This window comes from Pinus tabuliformis, chromosome 5_2 (genome assembly GCF_031772625.1).
Source record: "Pinus tabuliformis cultivar Carrire ecotype Pingquan chromosome 5_2, CPIR1, whole genome shotgun sequence".
NCBI classification, from domain to species: Eukaryota; Viridiplantae; Streptophyta; class Pinopsida; order Pinales; family Pinaceae; genus Pinus; species Pinus tabuliformis.
Window position 1 is genome coordinate 1,136,262,927 of NC_142306.1, and position 18,567 is coordinate 1,136,281,493.

General features: G+C 38.8%; 1 protein-coding gene across 5 annotated transcripts in view; it reads right to left on the reverse strand.

Annotated features, from left to right (window-relative positions):
* The window catches only part of LOC149163197 (uncharacterized), a 242,518-nt gene that overhangs the window by 46,986 nt on the left and 176,965 nt on the right, over positions 1-18,567 (reverse strand). For 4 of the 5 annotated variants that reach the window (XR_016261975.1, XM_089437564.1, XM_089437562.1 and 1 more), the window contains 2 exons: positions 14,344-18,454; positions 1,134-1,209 (listed from right to left, as the gene is read on the reverse strand). Coding sequence is in view for 4 of the 5 variants with exons in the window: in XM_089437562.1 (XP_089293688.1) it covers positions 1,134-1,209; positions 14,344-18,454 (4,187 nt within the window). In the remaining variant the exon portion in view is untranslated. The remainder of the gene's footprint in view (positions 1-1,133; positions 1,210-14,343; positions 18,455-18,567) is intronic. The other variant, XM_089437563.1, reaches the window with a different exon arrangement.

The following is an 18,567-nucleotide window of genomic DNA, read 5'->3' on the forward strand; positions in this document are numbered from 1 at the left end:
CTATGTGGACCTAGTGGACAAATGTGGACCCGAACGAGAAAAGAGATGAATGGGGCTCAAATGAGTGGAAAGGGAGTAATGTAAGTGGTGTCAGGAAGCGGGACCACACAACCAAAATAAGGATTTCCCATGTAGGGCCAACCATAAAGCTAATGGCCAATGAAGGAAATCCCACAGGACTAGGATACAAGGGTAACCACGAAATCAAGCAAATGGAGACAAGAATACATACCTAACCCACTCTTTCTGCCGAATCCCCCCACCAATTCATGCCCAAAAGTTCCCATGACAAGTAAAGAAAAGTACTCAACTATACCAATGAAAAGCCATAAATTTGGGGTCGGGAGGCCCACCTTCCAACATACATTCATAACAAATGGACAAGGGACCACATGGCTGGCTCAGGTGGTGGAGAAAATGGCACATCGAGCTATCTGGGGGCTGCAAGGGGCTGTTGGTTGGCAGCTAAGAACCATCTAGGAGAAAAAAAAAATCTCCCATATACACTACCCACAGGTGGTGGGTAACAAGGCCGACTTGGCCAATTGGGGCCAACTTTAGCATCTTAAAATTAAATTAAATTTCCTTTCTTGGCTGACATAGGTAGCTGTGGAATACCTCTTGCAACTACTCAAAAATGAACACCTGCACCACCAGAAAGCAGCTTTTCTAATGCATGCTCAAAGCAAACCCCTTGACTTGCTTCAACTGCAAGCTTTACTGTAACAAGCACACTTGTGATATACAAAAGTATCACAATATCTATGATGTATTGAACAATGATTGAATGATGGGTTTACAATAACTCTCTTGACAGTATATATGTTCATTGACTAGTCACAATTGTGAAGGGGTAGCACCCTTCATGTTTTTTATTAGTATTATTATGATTATTAATTACTGGTTTACCAATATTAATATTAACTTATGATTATTGTCTCTATACACAACAGCCTAGTAAGACCAAAAGCAAGCTTAAATCCATAAATGAAACAAAGCATATTGGAAATTAATCCACTAAGCATTAGGAACAGAGTATATCTAGTCTGAAAACAATGTCACACGAGATACAGCAGAAATACCTTTCCACGACAATACTAAGGTTCTTTACGAAAATTATTCTGGATAGTTACCTGGATTGAATGGGACCACCTCCTTCAGTGTCTTGTTTTCTTCCAGTAGCAGTTGATAACACTGGCCCTGCAACCACTGAAATCATCAAAAAATTTGTTCCTTGTCACAAGTATCTGACCCAAAAACAGGACATACCTAATGCAAGGGCTTACACAATTTCAGAGAACTTTCACACACAAAACTCTTTTCTACTACACAACTTGGAAGGAAAGGTCAAACATGGGCCGAAGTGTATTATTTCAGTAAATAATATTATAATAACCATGCCACTCTTCTCCATAAATGCATCAAAAAATAAATTAAAAGAGCTTTGCACACATACAAGTAAGATAGTAACTCCATATGGTGAGTAAATATTTTGCTAATGAGAGGGGACAGCAACAAGGGTTGTAAAATGTAGTATTGTAATTCATCAAAAATCAACTTAGGATTCTCTGTGCCATATGTTAATCCTTTATTCAGCGAACAGTGTGTTATCAGTGCAAATCTTGAAAATTGGCATCCTTCACGAGAAACATGACTAGCAGTTAAAATGTCAAACTCACATTTAAAAGATTGTAACCAGCATTCTGACATTCAGTATAGGACACTATAATCTCCACATAAATGAAAGGAAAATTGAATGTACTTTTCACCACTCATATTGAAAACTGTACAACAGAGTTACTCGTATGCAATGGTCACCAATATTTTACTGGTTTTATTGGTGATTATATTTTATTATCTCCTAATCTTGACTTATTAAACTCATACATAGCATAATAAATCAAGTTATTGATCATCAGCTATGTTACACTCTAAAAAGACAGACAAGATCCTAAATCAGTGGATCTTGTGAGAGGTTCACTCCCAGATAATTAGGAAGTTGTTTAAAACTGGAAGACCTCATTAAAAGAGGTTGCTACCCACAACTCCTATACATTAAGATCATTAAAAGCTAATCATGACACCAATCAATCATGGATTGGGAGCATTTACATAGAGGGGTTTTATGACCAACAAGCGATTCTCCACTTTACACTATGGTGTCAATGATGTGAGTGACGTGCAAAATGTGCACTGCAACATGTTTACAGTGTTAATTTAACATTACTGATCATGTCTGATAAATGAATTCAATATTTTTATATTTTTCATAAATGTAATTCTATTGTTTTAATCCTGCCATTTAATAATTGTAGGTCTTTTTCAAACTAAATGAGTTGAGAATATGTGAAAGTCAAGAGCAGTGATAAGATAAAGGAAGAAATTTTATCAGATTCCAGATTCAATATACGCACAAAATTATTCAGTGGGGTTGTCAAGCTTTGAGCCACAACCATAACTTTCATGCCACATCATATATCATCATGATTGAAGATTATTTGTAAAGCTCACCAATGAATTCGAAAAGGACTCCCTCAGTGTTCATAACTGTCCCCAAGGTTTTCTTCAAGGATCCTTACAGTCCTTTCATTCGCAAACTTATAATTTCGCTAGTCACTTTATAGGTCTGAGTTCTCAGGTCTCATACTTCATTATTGAACAACCCATCACTGTAATATCTTCCGCATGGAGACCTTAGAATTCTTCAAACTATTAAATAGTATGACTAGTATCTTTTATTGGCTCTAAAAGCCAGAACAAATCTCAAAGAGAACTTAAGCATGAGGTACTTCAAACTTGTCATAGTTATATCAGTTCAGTGCCTTCCATAAACTTTTAGTAAACTTCACAACTGGCTTTTCATCAGATAGAGATATTTTGGATTCCTTCAGGCCACTTCCTGAAATTCCTGGACTTCCTAAAGTTTCTCGGTCTACTGTAATAGATTCTGAGACATTTCGACCTACTGCAACAGGGCCTGAGGTCTTTTTGAACTTCTGTTCAGATTCTGAGGTTCGGTCTGAAGCCCTTCTTGAATTTCAGTCCTGAGGTCTTGGAACTTTGGTTATACAGTATATATTTCTTGTCCCTCTGTCTCAAGTTCTGAGGCCGTACATAGAACAATCATAGAGCTCCTTTTTCATTGTTTGGATAGACCCTTATTAGGGCACGGATTACACAACACTTTGATGTCATTTCTTCCTAGACTCTGCCTAAACAGTAGTGAATAGAATGTAAATTTTCTTATGCAGATCTTGACCTTAGATTCACAGCCTTAGTCACAGAGACTTCGTATAGTGTATCTTTCATCACAAGATTATATCCTTATAAACAAAATAAGCTCCACTGATCCTTGTAGACATGATCAAAACCTTAACCTGATTGTATCACAAGAACAAATTATAAATCAAAACAAAATTGTAGGCAGGTTCTCCCATCATTTCAGATTTTTCGGATTCTCTGAGGTCATTCACAAGGACTTTCTACCTTTAATGTTGGGACAGAGACTATATTTAGATCTGCAGCCTGATCCTTAATGATCCTCATTCTTTTTGAGATAGGCTCTGAGGTTTCCTCGACCTGAGGTTTAAACCTTCAGCTGTCCTTAACACAGACAGATATTTTGCAAGTACCAGAATTTCAACCTTCTGTGACTTGGCAAAATGTAGCTTTTCTTCAAACAGGAGGTCAATTCTTGACCTTTGATTCTTGAACTAGGGCATCTAGGGCTAGTTGACAAGAAGATCCCTAGAAGATGGTTTAGATGACTCTTTTTCAGGGCTGTTTTTTCACCATAGCTTTGATACCATGTTGATTTTTCGAAGTATTCTCTAAACTGATAATTACTTCTTACGATTTCTACTTAGGTTAATTCTTTCATGCATTCTTATTTATCATAAAGCAATTACACTGAGGATATCAACAGTAGAACAAAATGCCAGTAAGATCATAAAGAGACAACCACACAAGAACACAAACATTTACCCCGGGAAACCCCACATGGGGGAAAACCCAGCAGCCTTTTCCTTGGGGAAATTCTTTAGTTCAACAAGACACATACCTAGATCATCTAGTCATTAAGAATGCTTGGTGAAACCTGGTCCACTACCTCCTAGTCAAGTCATAAGTTTGCCCATTCAAAAATTTGGTCCTATACTTTCCTCAGAAAATCCAGTCCCGTAATATGCCTCTGAAATTCGCTCCTGCAACATGCCTCTCAGATTTGGTCTTCTAACATGCCTCTGAGATTTGGTCTGCATCATTTCAGAAATTCGGCCTTCATCATCTCAGAAATTCGTCCTCGGATTCATCCTTGAGATAAATAGAACTCTGCCTCAGAGGTGACTCCTCTGCCTCAGATCGACTTCTTTTCTATGTTAGATCAGCTTCTTCTTTGCCTCGGAGAAATCCTTTCTATCTGCCTCAGACTTGTCTCATCTTGTTGCCTCAGGAGATCCGAATTACTTGCTTGAACAAAAGATCCAAATTGTGTACTTGAAGGGAGGTTGAATGCCTCATATATATAGTAGACTGGCTATCTGAATGGGTGCATCTATATTGGGGCCGACTTGACTAGGAGGAGGGCTAACATGGCTAATTTGGAACCAATAAATTTAATTTTCAAAATTTAAACTTTTCTATTTTGCAAAGGACATGAAAAACATGACTTTAATTTTTCTTTCAACACAAACATGAAGAACATGCTTTGCATCTATCATTATAAACATATCAAGAAGAAAAATATAAATTATGAAGACCAACCATAGCTACAAAATTCAACACTCCTCTTAGCTAGGGAGGTATTCATAATGACTATCTAGATGCTTATGTAGATTTACTTCCGGATCCATCGCATTCAAATTCTTATCTAGATGCTCTCATGTTTGTTGAAATTTCTAAGTCTAAGACATCAGAAATCACTACTGCATTATCTGGTTTATTTTCTCCTACTTGTTCTTTCCATTAACAAGTTATTTATAAATATAAATACCGAAATAAACGCAAATGCAGCCTTAACACATATACAAATCAGCAACTAAAATAACTGAGACAATCACACAAGGGACACCGTTATTTTTGGACATTCGTCCCCGGAAAAACCCAATGCAAGAAAACCGGTGCAGTAGATATGCGGGTTTTATTATTATGCAGTTTTCTGAATACAACTAGAGTGCCAAAAATGGCTCACCCTTCAGATAATTTCCTTGGCAGAAGTACCTCGAAGACAAATATTTCGGCTGATCAGCAACCAAATGATTGATCCCACAGCAACTTCGACAGTTCTATAGCTGGACAGCGAAATCTGCTCCAAGCTTCTCTCTCGAACTGCATCACCCTCCAGGGACTGTGTCACCCCCTTCTGCTCTACGTCTGCCTCTCAGCTCCCAGTCTGCCCCACGAAAGTTCCTCAGCGCTGCCTCTTCAGCCTAGCGTTAGCTCTGCTAGCCTCTACGCTGCCTCTGCATCTTCTACACTGGCCTCCTCAGCCTCTGCGTCAGTCCTGGCTGCCTCTATGTCAACCTTCCTAGGCTCTGTGTTGTCTCTCTGACACTTTCTCTGCCTCTCTGATATGTATTCTCGGCCTTCTGCCGAACTGCCCCTCGCTGCAACAGATCACTAACTCGATTTCTCAGCAAACCCTACCCCAGAAAATTGAATTCTTGATCAACTTGGTGTGTCTCCAATTGACCCTCAAGCCTCTTATACTTTTCCTGTTGACGATTCAACAGCCAAGATTAAGTCCCTAATCAACGGCTAAGATTAGATTTGGCTTGATTCTCGTTATTTATAACTTTCTCACCCATATTATATTAATACACATTAATATTTTAATTTTCCCAAGTTTAAACTTAGGAACCCCATTAAAAATATTAATTATGTTAATATCTCTCTATCCGGGTGGAATTTCCCCAAACGATTTCTAGGACTTGGAGATCTCATGTGCCTTAGCCTCTCCACCAAATTTCATGGCTAAAGCACATCTGATGCTACCACAAATCAACACTCCCTCTTAGCGAGGAATGTGCTCTAGTAATGCTCCACCACTCAAACATCACACTGATCCTCCGCACCAGTACCTGTGTTGATGCTTGGTCTGCTGCCTCACATCCCCTACACTGTTGCTCCCTATACTACTGCCCATGACACTGCCACTGCCACTGCTACATCTGTACTCCAGCTCCCTCTCAACATGTTGCCCATGTTGCCCCTAGCACTACCACTGCTACATCTGTACTCCAACTCCCTCTCAACATGTTGCCCATGCTGCCCGTAGCACTGCCAGTGCTAACTGCAACTTAGTTACCGAGAAGTAGGTAATTGACTTCTCCCAAATACTGACATCCCAGTCAGTCTAGAAGCCTCGTGATATTGAAGCTGCCTCTGCTGCTATCTTGTGCTCCTTCTGTTGCCACTGCATTGCTGCATACACCTTTGTACCTCTCGCACTCTGCAACCTCCATTGCGCTGCCTCAAACTTCTGCACCTAAGCACTGCCTTGATGCTCCACCCGACACCTGTCATCATGTTATTGTCGTTAAGGGCTCCCATAGTCAGATGTGATCTAAGAGTTTGGGTACCTCAAGGATCTTGCCCCTAGTATGTAGTCCCCCTGACTACAACTCAATATCACCCCACCTCTTTTCTAGAGGCACATGAGCACTCATGGCACAATCGTCATCAATCTCGACCTCTTTCTCCGCCTTAGCTAGAGCTGCCTTTGAATCGGAAGCCTCTCCCTTGTTTTTCTTCTTGGGACACTAGGATGCATAATGTCCTAGCTCCCCACAATGGAAGCACTTAACCTTGGAGATGTCCTTCTTCTTCCTCTTGCCTTGTTGTCTCGCAGATGCTAGAGCCGCATCCTCCTCCTCCTCTTTCTTAATTTAATCTCCCTTGCCACTACTCCCCATCTTGGTTATCCTCCTGATCTCTTCTTGGCGAAGAATTGCCAACATCTCCTCCCAACTGGGAAGAGTAGCCCTGCCCAAAATACTTTGGACAAATGTCTCCCACTCCTCGGAGACTGCATTCAGAGTAGTCCTGACCATAAACTCTGGATCTGGTGTAAACCCCACGAAAGTAAGTTGGTCGCAAATCTCTTGCAACCTGAGAAGGAACGGATCTATCTGCTCTCCCTTCTGCATCTAATATGACTGCAGCTAATTCTCCAGCAGCATCTTCCTCTGCACGGAAGAGCCGGGTATAAGGTGGTCAACACTTCCCACATCTCCCTTGTTGTATTCTTCCCAGCAATATGTGGTATGACATGATCTTTGACCCCATATAGGATCAATCATTTTGCCTTCGGGTCAACTGGGACAGCTATGGTTTTCAAGGCAAAGTCCTTGATGCGATGTTTGTCCAAGTTTGTCAAGATCTTGGCCTTCCAGATGACAAAGTTGGAAGCCCCGTCCAACCTGTCCTGATCCCTTAATATGTTCATTGTCATTTCAGCTCCTCTTCTGGACTCCCTCTGAGTCTCCACTCCCCTCCTAGAAATCTCCGTCTAAGTCCTGATTTCCCTCCTGGAAATCCTCTGGCCAACTGTCGAACTACTCCTCTCCAATCCTTGTTTGCCACTGCAACACAGATCTGGATTCCTTGGCTAGAAATCCGTCAAGGTAGTGATTCCCTCTACCTTGGTTCCGTCTCCTTAGACACTATTCTGCTTCGACAGAAACAGCGTCCCACCAGCTCCTCAAATCACAATCTGCCCATAGCTCCCTAATGAAACTGAGCCCTTCAGGCTCTGCACAATCCCAGCAAAGGTTGAATCTTCCCCTCCTGGCCACAGCGTCAATCCTTCCTGGCTGAGAAAGATGATCGGGCACTACGTAGGTCTGATCTGCCCTTCTCTGCCTCTGCACTAGCCCTCCTCCTGGCTCGAAATGATGACACAGGCTCTGCATCACTTCTTCTCTTGCTGCTTCTGCTCTAGAACAACATTGTCTCTTGGGACAGCTGCTACTGCTGCAAATTTCAAATTTATGTTGGTGCCTTCAGTCCTCCTGTGATCTACAATGTTTTGATACCATGTTGAAATTTCTAAGTCTGACACATCAGAAATCCCTACTGCATTATCTGGTTTATTATCTCCTACTTGTTCTTTCCATTAATAAGTTATTTATAAATATAAATACCGAAATAAACACAAATGCAGCCTTAACACATACATATCAGCAACTAAAATAACTGAGACAATCACACAAGGGACACTGTTATTTTTGGACAATCGTCCTCGAAAAAACCCAATGCGGGAAAACCGGTGCATCAGATATGAGGGTTTTATTATTATGTGGTTTTTTGAATACAACTAGGCTGCCAGAAATGGCTCACCCTTCAAATAATTTCCTTGGCAGAAGTACCTCTCTTCAGAGACAGATATTCTGGCTGACCAGCAACCGAATGATTAATCCCACGGCAACTTCGACAGTTCCTTAGCTGGACAGCAAAAGTTGCTCCAAGCTTCTCTCTGGAACTACATCACCCTCTTCTACTCTGCATCTGCCTCTCAGTTCCCAGTCTGCCCCACGAAAGTTCCTCAGCACTGCATCTTCAGCCTAGCGTCAGCCCTGCTAGTGTCTAGTATCTACACAACCTCTGCGTCAGCCTCTTCACCCTCTGCGTCAGCCTTTCGCCCTCTGCGTCTTCTACGCTGGCCTCCTCAACCTCTACGTCAGTCCTGGCTGCCTCTGCATTAGCCTTCCTAGGCTCTGTGTTGTCTCTCCAACACTTTCTCTGCCTCTCTGATATGTATTCTCGGCCTTCTACCGAATTGCCCCTCGCTGCAACAGATCACTAACTTGATTTCTCAGCAAATCCTGCCCCAGAAAATCGAATTCTTGATCAACTTGGTGTGTCTCCAACTGACCCTCAAGCCTCCTCTTATACTTTTCCTGTTGACGATTCAACGGCCGAGATTAAGTCCCTAATCAACAACTAAGATTAGATTTGGTTTGATCTTCGTTATTTAGAACTTTCTCACCCATATTATATTAATACACATTAATATTTTAATTTTCCTAAGTTTAAACTTAGAAACCCCATTAAAAATATTAATTATTTTAATATCTCTCTATCCGGGTGGAATTTCCCCAAACGATTTCTGAGTCTTGGAGATCTCGTGTGCCTTAGCCTCTCCACCAAATTTCATGGCTAGAGCACATCCGATGCTATCATAAATCAACAATGTTGACAAATTTCTTTAACAAAAGGTTATAACGAATCCAAATACCATAATCGGGTCAATAATTGTGACACGCGGTAAAACAAGTTACCATAATCTGATCAATAATTGTGACACATGGCACATCGATAGCATCAAATGACTACCATAATCTTGATCGGTACCTCTAACACATGGTGTATCCTCACCATGATTCTGGTCGGTACTCCTGACATATGATACATCATTAGCATCAACTAGTCACCATAATTTTGGTCTTCCTGACACATGTTATAAAGACTAAGTCTTAGTTCACCATCATTCTAGTCGGTACCTAACACATGGTGAATCCCCAAAGGCCACACTCTATCTAAGTAATTTTGGGCTTGATGCTAAATGATCTTGATGTTGAAAGGCCACACTCTATCTAAGTAATTTTGAGCCTTTCAGATCATTCTTTCTAATTCTAATCAATATACTTGACATAGGAAGAATGATAGTCCTTTTTCGGATCATTCTCTCTAATTTTGGTCATATATGACACATGGAGAATCTCATTCCATGATGCTATTGTTGAAAAGTGTGACTAGGTTTGGTCTTCATAATGACATGCGTAATTATGATTTTATGTAATTGATGTAAAGAAGAAAATAAAATTATTTTTGTAATGCTTGTTTCATGGGTTTCATGAGCAAGGAATTTTACTTTTTTAGTTAAGGCTCCCGTTGTGAGCCTTTAGGATGAGTCATCATGTCATAAAAGTCTATTGAGTAAATGTCATGTATGGAAGACCCTTATTGGGCATGTTACATATGTATATGAGTCATTAAAAGACCCTCCAAGGCCAAGCTCAAGCACCTCCTTCAAGTCGGGCTAAAGATATCTCTAGAAAGGCTTGTCGGCCTTGTCACTAGTAGAAGCCCGCTTATTTGATGGGCAGACCACTATATATAGGCAGCTCAGCCTTCATTTGGAGACGAGATTTTCGGTCAAGTAATCTGAAGTGAGAAAAGAAGTAAGAGAGTCAAATTAGAAAAGCCTCTCTCCAAGCGAAGAAGGAAGGACTAGAAGATGAGTTGTTTTAGGCTTGTTGCACTCAAATTGTCAAAGTTCCAGGGAAGCAAAAGTACCAACTTTTTCAACAAGGATCGGGTCGCATATCAATAGTCCATGTGTCATGGTCATCCCATTCTGCAAGTTATATATTGTAAATGATCTTAGTAAAACCACGAGTCTATGTAACAACCTAGGTAAGCCTATAATTTGATAACGAATTCCATCCTAGGAGGTTTTTTAACCTCACTAATTACCTATATTTTTCGACACGACTAATTAGAAGAGTTTTTTCCCTCTAGCTTAAACCCCTAAAGCTAGGGTGAAATTTATTGTCGGATTATTAGGTGAATCCAAGTGTTTTAGACGAGTCTGATGTAAAAGTGGTTTAAGAATAATTTAAGCTAATTGACTTAATTATTTTATTACAAATCACTTGGTTTAATAGATCATATTAAGTCGCAGATATGTTATGTGTCTTAAGAGTTTAAGACAAATATGTATTCTCTCTTTGAGTCTTGTAAATGAAAAATCATATGTATTAGAGCATTGGAAAAATAATTAATCCCCTCGTGTAAATTAATTAATTTTTCTGGCAAAATAAAATTAAATCCTAAGCCAGAAAATTAATTAATTAGAGTCGATGTTAAATTGTCTTAGGAAAATAAATTCTCCAAATGGAAAAATTTGTGGGTCTTAAAAAAATCAATTTTTAAAGATCCTCCACCAAGGGAGTATTGTCTTTTTCAAGAAAATTTGGACCTTGTTGGTTAAGTCAAAGTCAATTTTTTGAATAACTTAGCTCTAAACAATTAATTTTGACTCTTGAGCTAATTAAAATGGAACTAAATGATAAATTCGAAAATCCCTTAAAAATAAGAAATCAAGAGCCAAGATTAAAAGATCTTGAAGTGTTTATCAACAACCAAGATTATTTTGACAAAAATCAAAAAAATTAGCCGTTATTTTTCCATTTTGAGGATTTATCGTTTATCTATAAATTAGAGAGTCAGTTGAGTCTCTACTCATCTTGATCTCTGGCTAAAATTGTTGCTGAAGCATTTTGTAAACTATTGTCCCATTGGGAACTATTTTTTTTACTATAATAAAAGACTTTGGGGTGCAACTCGAGGTGTTCTTGTCACTGATCTGTGGTATGTATTGACGACAAGCTTCCTATGTGGTGTTTTATATTGTTATTTGAGATAATACTATTAATACATAGTATGTGCAAGTACTCAATCCTTGGTCTCCAAGTTCACAAACTATGGGCAAGGGTTACTTTGCTTGGATCTCTAATTTTATACGGTGGATTGAATCTTTGCTTCGCCTATAGTGGGCATTAGTTTTTCTTAAGTGTTTTAGCCATTCTTTCAAGGAAAAAAATATCATAAAAATTATTTTCTTAAAATCTATTTGAAAACCCGTGTATATTTCGTAAATAATTTTGTAAATTTAAATTTGTAATTATTTGTCTAATTTGGGTTGGGGTTTTAGTTTTATTTTTTGTATATATTGGGGTTTGGGTGTTTCTATTTTCATTTTTGCAGGTTAGATCAAGAAATCAAGTGGGAGAAGAGCTAGATCTGGTCCTTGAGGGTAAAATCTAGTCTCTTGAAAAATTTTGCAAGTTCCTATAGAAAAATTTTGGGAAAAATCCAACTAAAAACTCCAAAATTTCTAAAGAAAATCAGAGGTTTGTCAAAGCGGAATTTTACACAAATCCCTAATCTCCAAAGTAATAGAGGGCTAGGATTAAATCTTAACCCACTTAGATCAATAGTGGAGATTAAATCTAAATCACTTAAATAGTTAGATTATTTATCCTTAGAAACTTTAGTCCAAAAGCCAATATTAATTAATAAAAGTATTAGTGTTTTTCCTAAGTTAAAACTTAGGAAAGAAATAATAATACTTGCTCATCTGAAACAAGCACCTAAAGAGGACACTTAAAGCCTTCTGCAGAAGACCTGACTGTTAAAATTTGCAACTAGGGCCAAACTCCATGTGGGTCACCTCATTTATGGCAGCTGATATTTTTCCTAGATTCCTCTTGTCGAGAGGTGTAGGATTGATCTAAAGATCATCCGATTCGGACAAGTATTTATGGAGATATGAATTTATTTGTATTTACTTAACAAATTGTCAAGGTTGGCCAGTAGTTAAATGTGTGGCACACATGCCCAGTGAATCATATAAATACAAGAGAGGTTGATTCATTTTCTCATCATCTCATCTCCACATCTCTTCTCTCTCCTAGTCTCTTGGGTATGCATAGGAGGAAGAAGACTCTCTCACGTGGGAAGAAGAAAGAGGACGCAGTTAGGGCAGCAAGTTGTGACGTGGAAGGAGGACGCAGGAAGGTACAGCAACACGTTTTGGGTGCTAGAGGACTGTGTTGACCAGCGTATAGGCTCCCTTGACTGCGGATTTGTGTGGGGAGTCTCTCTCTTGCTAGCCACAATTCAGATCAGCCTTGTTGACCTCTGTTTGACCACTGTTTTGGGGCAGCGTTGACTGGTTAGGGCTGACTGCAGGAGCTGATATATTGACTGCTGTTTTGACCATGTTTTGAGGACTGTTTTGGGCTGCTACTTATTGCTGTTGAAGACCGAGTTCTTCAATTTGACTAGAAGTCAATCCGGGGCTGTTTGACCAAGTTTGACTTTGCTGATCTAGGGTTTGCTGTTGCTGATATAAAATTACAGAATTCTGATTTTGTACTATTTCTCTCTACTGAACTATTGAAGATAAAAGAAGATTTGATCAAAGGGTTTCCCCGCATTGGGGTTTGTCCCTGGCTAGCCACCACATCTTGTGTCTCTTGTCTTGGCTTGTTTTCTGTCGATCGTTTAATGTTCTATCTGCATTTTACTTAATGTATATATGATTGCTAATCTGTGACTAATAAGAAGAAAAGAAGTAAATTGCTCTAAACATAGAACATACCATAATCTTAACCCACTTAGATCAATGGTGGAGATTAAATCTAAATCACTTAAATAGTTAGATTATTTATCCTTAGGAACTTTAGTCCAAAAGCCAATATTAATTAATAAATTAATTAATGTGTTTTTCCCAATGTTGTTAAAAGCGCGATCGGGATTTAATCGGCGCCGGGAAAAAAGCGGAAAAAATCGTTAAAATCGGGAAAAAATCGGAAAAAAGCGGGAAAAAATCGTTTGGCACAAAAATATTCATTTTTTTTCATCTTAAAAAAAAAATCGATTTTTTGCATATAAAAGCCCGCTGCCCGCGCCTGTCACGATTTTTTGTGAAAAAATCGCGATTTTTTCGAAAAAATCGCGATTTTTTGAAAAACTCGCGATAAAATCGGCTGGGCGAAAAAATCGCGATTTTATCGCGATTTTAACAACACTGGTTTTTCCTAAGTTAAAACTTAAGAAAGAAATCACAATACTTGCTCATCTAAAACAAGCACCTAAAGAGGACACTTAAAGCCTTCTGCAGAAGACTTGATGCTACAAACATAAAGAGAAAAGGGGTCCCTTGTTCCACAAAGAAGGGGTTCTCATATGTCAATTTGGTGTCTGGCTTGACCGTGACATTAAATTAGATTATTATTACCATCAACAACATAAAGAAACCTACTGATAATAAAAGTATTTACAATATGGTGAATAGTGGTATAAATGCTAGCTGGTTAGGCACTTCAGTTGAGAAAAAAAACTTATAATAAAAGTATTTACAATATGGTGAATAGTGGTATAAATGCTAGCTGGTTAGGCACTTCAGTTGAGAAAAAAAAACTTACTTCAGTTGAGAATATTACCATTCTTTCCTTCAGATTTTACACTAAAAATTTGGAGAACAGCAGATATTCGATAGACACTAAGTTTCTTAGAGTTATATGCAATTGTACTATAAGCTTTTAAAAGTTTCAACTTCACCTTATTACTCTCTAGGCAACAGAATCATGAGATTTCATATTCTTCCTTTTGCTTTACTTTTGGCCTTTAAGGTAAACTTGAAATTTGAAAATATGGGTGATATATCATATTTTGTCATTTTCCTTTGAAAGCTTGCATGGCTGGGTAAAAGATAATGAGCATGTATAATATAGTAACAGAACAACTTCTTTGTGCATAAAGGAAAATACCCACCACTTGTTGAAGGGCCCCTGTCTGCCTGAGATTTTATCGACCTGCATTTTGAAACCTTCTCTCTGCTTTCCCCATCTGAATCAAGGGAATCTGAGGAATTACCAGAAATACTCTCTGAAGATGAGTTTTTTGAGGAGTCAAATTCATTTTCTTGCTCGGTACTCTCATCACTGGCACTCTTAAAAAGTGACTGCAAATTCTTCGTAAAATGCTTATCACCCTTCCGTTTCTCCAAAACTTTTTCCTGTTCACGACTAAAACTGTCTTTATTTTTTATTTTGTTCACACTAAATCCATCATGAGTTTTCTTTGGTGTTTGAAGTTTTCTACCTGTACCATTATTGCCATGTTGCTCTCCCAGAGATTGTCTATCCTTGTAGACATTTTGAGTAACAAAACCTGTTGCTCTCTTTTGTGGCTGACAATTGTCAGCAGTGTTGTTTCTGTTCCAAACCCCATCTTCAACTTTGTGTTGAGGCTTCTTAGTTTCAAAATCATCATCTTGCTTCTCTTTTGAAGATTGAATTCTATCCAAACCATTGGGAGTAGCAGAGTTCTTAGCCTGCTTTAGTTTATGACATGAATTTTTATCAATATTTCTTTCAGAGGCAACCTTTTGATTTCCAGGTTGGATCTTTTGAGTTGAATTAGCAATGCATTGACGTTCTTTTAAAGCTTTCCTTGTATAAGGTGTGTCATCAGTGACCAACTGTGCTACGTTTGTTGATTTGTGATGAGAGTTTTCAGCTGCAACTTGGCATTTTAGGCTCCCACTGTTATTATCTTGCTTTTTCCCTGAAGAAGAAACATAAGTGTCCTTTGGTTTCTCCATTTCATCCTTTGAATGTTGGCATGAGTTACCAATTTTTGCAACTACTTCATCTATCAGTCTATTGTCAATGCCCACACACCTGTCTTGGCTCTCTTTTGACGGGCTTGTTTTTGGCAGTTTGACCTTCTTCTTCCCACTGCCATACTTATCGTTATTTCTAATACCCATTTCAGTATCACTGTTAGCATAAGCCTCCTTATTCACTATGGGTGTCATTCCTGTTGCCTTTGCAATGTGTCCAGGATCCATGATAGCATTCTTTTTCAGATTCTCTGTACTCAAATATGCAATTCCTACATTCTCACCTGAAGTATCTGTTCTTTTTTCTTTTCCATTATCTGGTGTGCCTTCATCTCCCTCACAACTTACAGATTTAATAACTGTATCATCTTTTGGTACCTGCTCTTTGGTGATTCTTCCAGGCCTCAATAAATCATTCCTTGACCGTTTGTTTTTCTTCTTTCCTGTACTATTACAGGGCTGATTACCATCCATGTGAGTTGAGATGTCTGCATATTTGACAGGTACATTCATGGGATCCTTTCTCTCACCATCTTCCTCCAATGCAATTGAAACCTCGTGTGTTTCCTCTGTCATGAGACATTTGCTTTCTAGAAGAGGATTGTCCTCAATAATTTTTGGTTTGCCATTCACATCTATCGCAGAATTTTCTTGCTCATAATCAGAAACAGCATGCTTGGATGACATTTTTCTTCTACGTTTGACCTGTTTTTCTATATCATATTTCTGAGCATCATCTGTTTTGCTTTGCAAGTCCTTTGATTCCTTTCCAACTGTTCTTGGTGAGTCTTGCTCAATGGAAATCTTTGAATTGGCCTTTTTTTCTATAACACATTCCCTAGCATCACCAGATTTTCCTTGTAAGTCCTTTATCTCCTTCCCAGCTCTATTTGGTGGGAATTCATCATCAAAATTCATTGAACTAGTTCCATGCTTTTTTCCTGAAGTATCTGTTCTTTTTTCTTTTCCATCATCTGGTGTGCCTTCATCTCCCTCACAACTTACAGATTTAATAACTGTATCATCTTTTGGTACCTGCTCTTTGGTGATTCTTTCAGGCCTCAATAAATCTTTCCTTGACTGTTTGTTTTTCTTCTTTCCTGTACTATTACAGGGCTGATTACCATCCATGTGAGTTGAGATGTCTGCATATTTGACAGGTACATTCATGGGATCCTTTCTCTCACCATCTTCCTCCAATGCAATTGAAACCTCATGTGTTTCCTCTGTCATGAGACATTTTCTTTCTAGACAAGGATTGTCCTCGATAATTTTTGGTTTGCCATTCACATCTATCGCAGAATTTTCTTGCTCATAATCAGAAACAGAATGCTTGGATGACATTTTTCTTCTATGTTTGACCTGTTTTTCTATATCATATTTCTGAGCATCATCTGCTTTGCTTTGCAAGTCCTTTGATTCCTTTCCAACTGTTCTTGGTGAGTCTTGCTCAATGGAAATCTTTGAATTGGCCTTTTTGTCTATAACACATTCCCTAGCATCACCGGATTTTCCTTGTAAGTCCTTTATCTCCTTCCCAGCTATATTTGGTGGGAATTCATCATCAAAATTCATTGAACGAGTTCCATGCTTTTGTCCTGTACTCAACTGCGTACATATTATATCCTCATCCTTGAGGTCTGTACTAGCATTGCAATTTTCTCCATGAAAAGCCATGGCAGGGTTTGTTAAAGCTGTAATACCATCCTCCTTTCTAGACTTTGAAACATTCACCTTCTTCAATCCACTTATCTGTCCTGAAAGAAAGTCAATAGTTTCAAACTCCTCCAAAGGCTGCTTAGATGAGCACTGCACAATATTGTTTCCTTCCATTATCATCTTCCTTTTATTTTTTTCATGAATTTGTGATAAGCCACATCCAGTTGAGTCTTCATTGACATCACACAGTTCCTTCCTTTTCCTCTTACTTTTCTTCCTGCCATTTGGTGGCAATATTTCTTCACCGATGCCTGAAGAATTGGATTCCTTTCCAAGTACATCTTTTATCACAACCTTTTCATCTCTTGCTGCAACCAAATCTTGGGAGTCTATGTCATTGCTCAACTGGCCGCAGACTTCCTTGACCTGGCTCCACTTGTCAACTAATTTACCCTTTGTATTTGTCACTGTCCCAGATGCTATATCAGAAGCATTTCCATTGGAATTCCCATCAAACAGCCTCTCACCTTCACCTTTCTTATTTACTGTTGATATTCCAATATTTTCGTCTCTTCCACCGAATATTTCACATTCCTCTGCAGGCCTACCATCATTCAGTGCATTTTCTTCTCTTGCCGTACTTGTGGTTTGGCACTGTATGTTATTGCTCAGTTGGCCACAGGCCTTCTGGACTTCACCGCACTCCTCAGCAGATTTGGCTTTTATTATAAGAATTGGTGATTCTTCAACTTGTAAATCAGACACCTTTCCATTTGATTGCTCATCAAAACATTTCCGAACTTCACTATTTGAAATAGTTGTAGGTATTTCATGTTGTCCCTCTTCTGGTCCTAAATTTTTGGATTCCTTAAAAATCCCTGTGTTTCTTACAGCAACACCCTTAATCTCTTTATTTGCGTCTGGCAATTGCATACTCTTGCTTAGCTGACCACAATCTTTATGGACATGACTAACGTCAGAAACTGATAGAATCTTTTTCTGTTTTACTGATCTCCAATTTGATAAGTCGGCCACAGACTGATTAGATTGCTTATTAGAATGCGTCTGAGCATTCCACCTTTGAGAGGTATTTGGAATTCCAGTTTCCCCATCAATACCATTTAACAATAAAGGAGGTGAATTTATTGTCTCAATCTTTTCAGCAGTCCCCGCTGCAAGTTCTGGATTAAGAGATGGTTGTGGACTATGATCTTCCATGATGCAGTCCTCATAATCATCCCCAGTTAGAAGTTTGCCATTGTGCGAGCCCACCCCACAAGCTTGAGTTGCATCCATTCCGCCTGTGAATAAAGAAGGTTTCTCGCAAATCATAGAATCTGACATGCTCTTGGTGACTGCCTTTACTGAACCATTAATTGGTAGCCTTTTGTCATAAGCATGTAGTCCATTTGAATGATGCTTCTTCAAAAGGATATTATTCTCAAGATTGTTTATGTCTGCTCTGGGGCCTCCTTGATCAATATGTAAATCCAGCTGAGATATTTCAACTAAAAGAAACCGGGTCCCTTTTAACCCGTGAAAAGCGCTTCCAATGAGCATTGAATCAACAAGATGATAGAAGAAGGATTTGCGTTTGACCTGCAACAAGATAAGATGAGATAATTTTATTAAATATCCAAAAAATTGACCACAAAATAAGGTCAATAGGACCAAAAGAATACATCCAGTATAAATACAATGTGGGAGAGCAA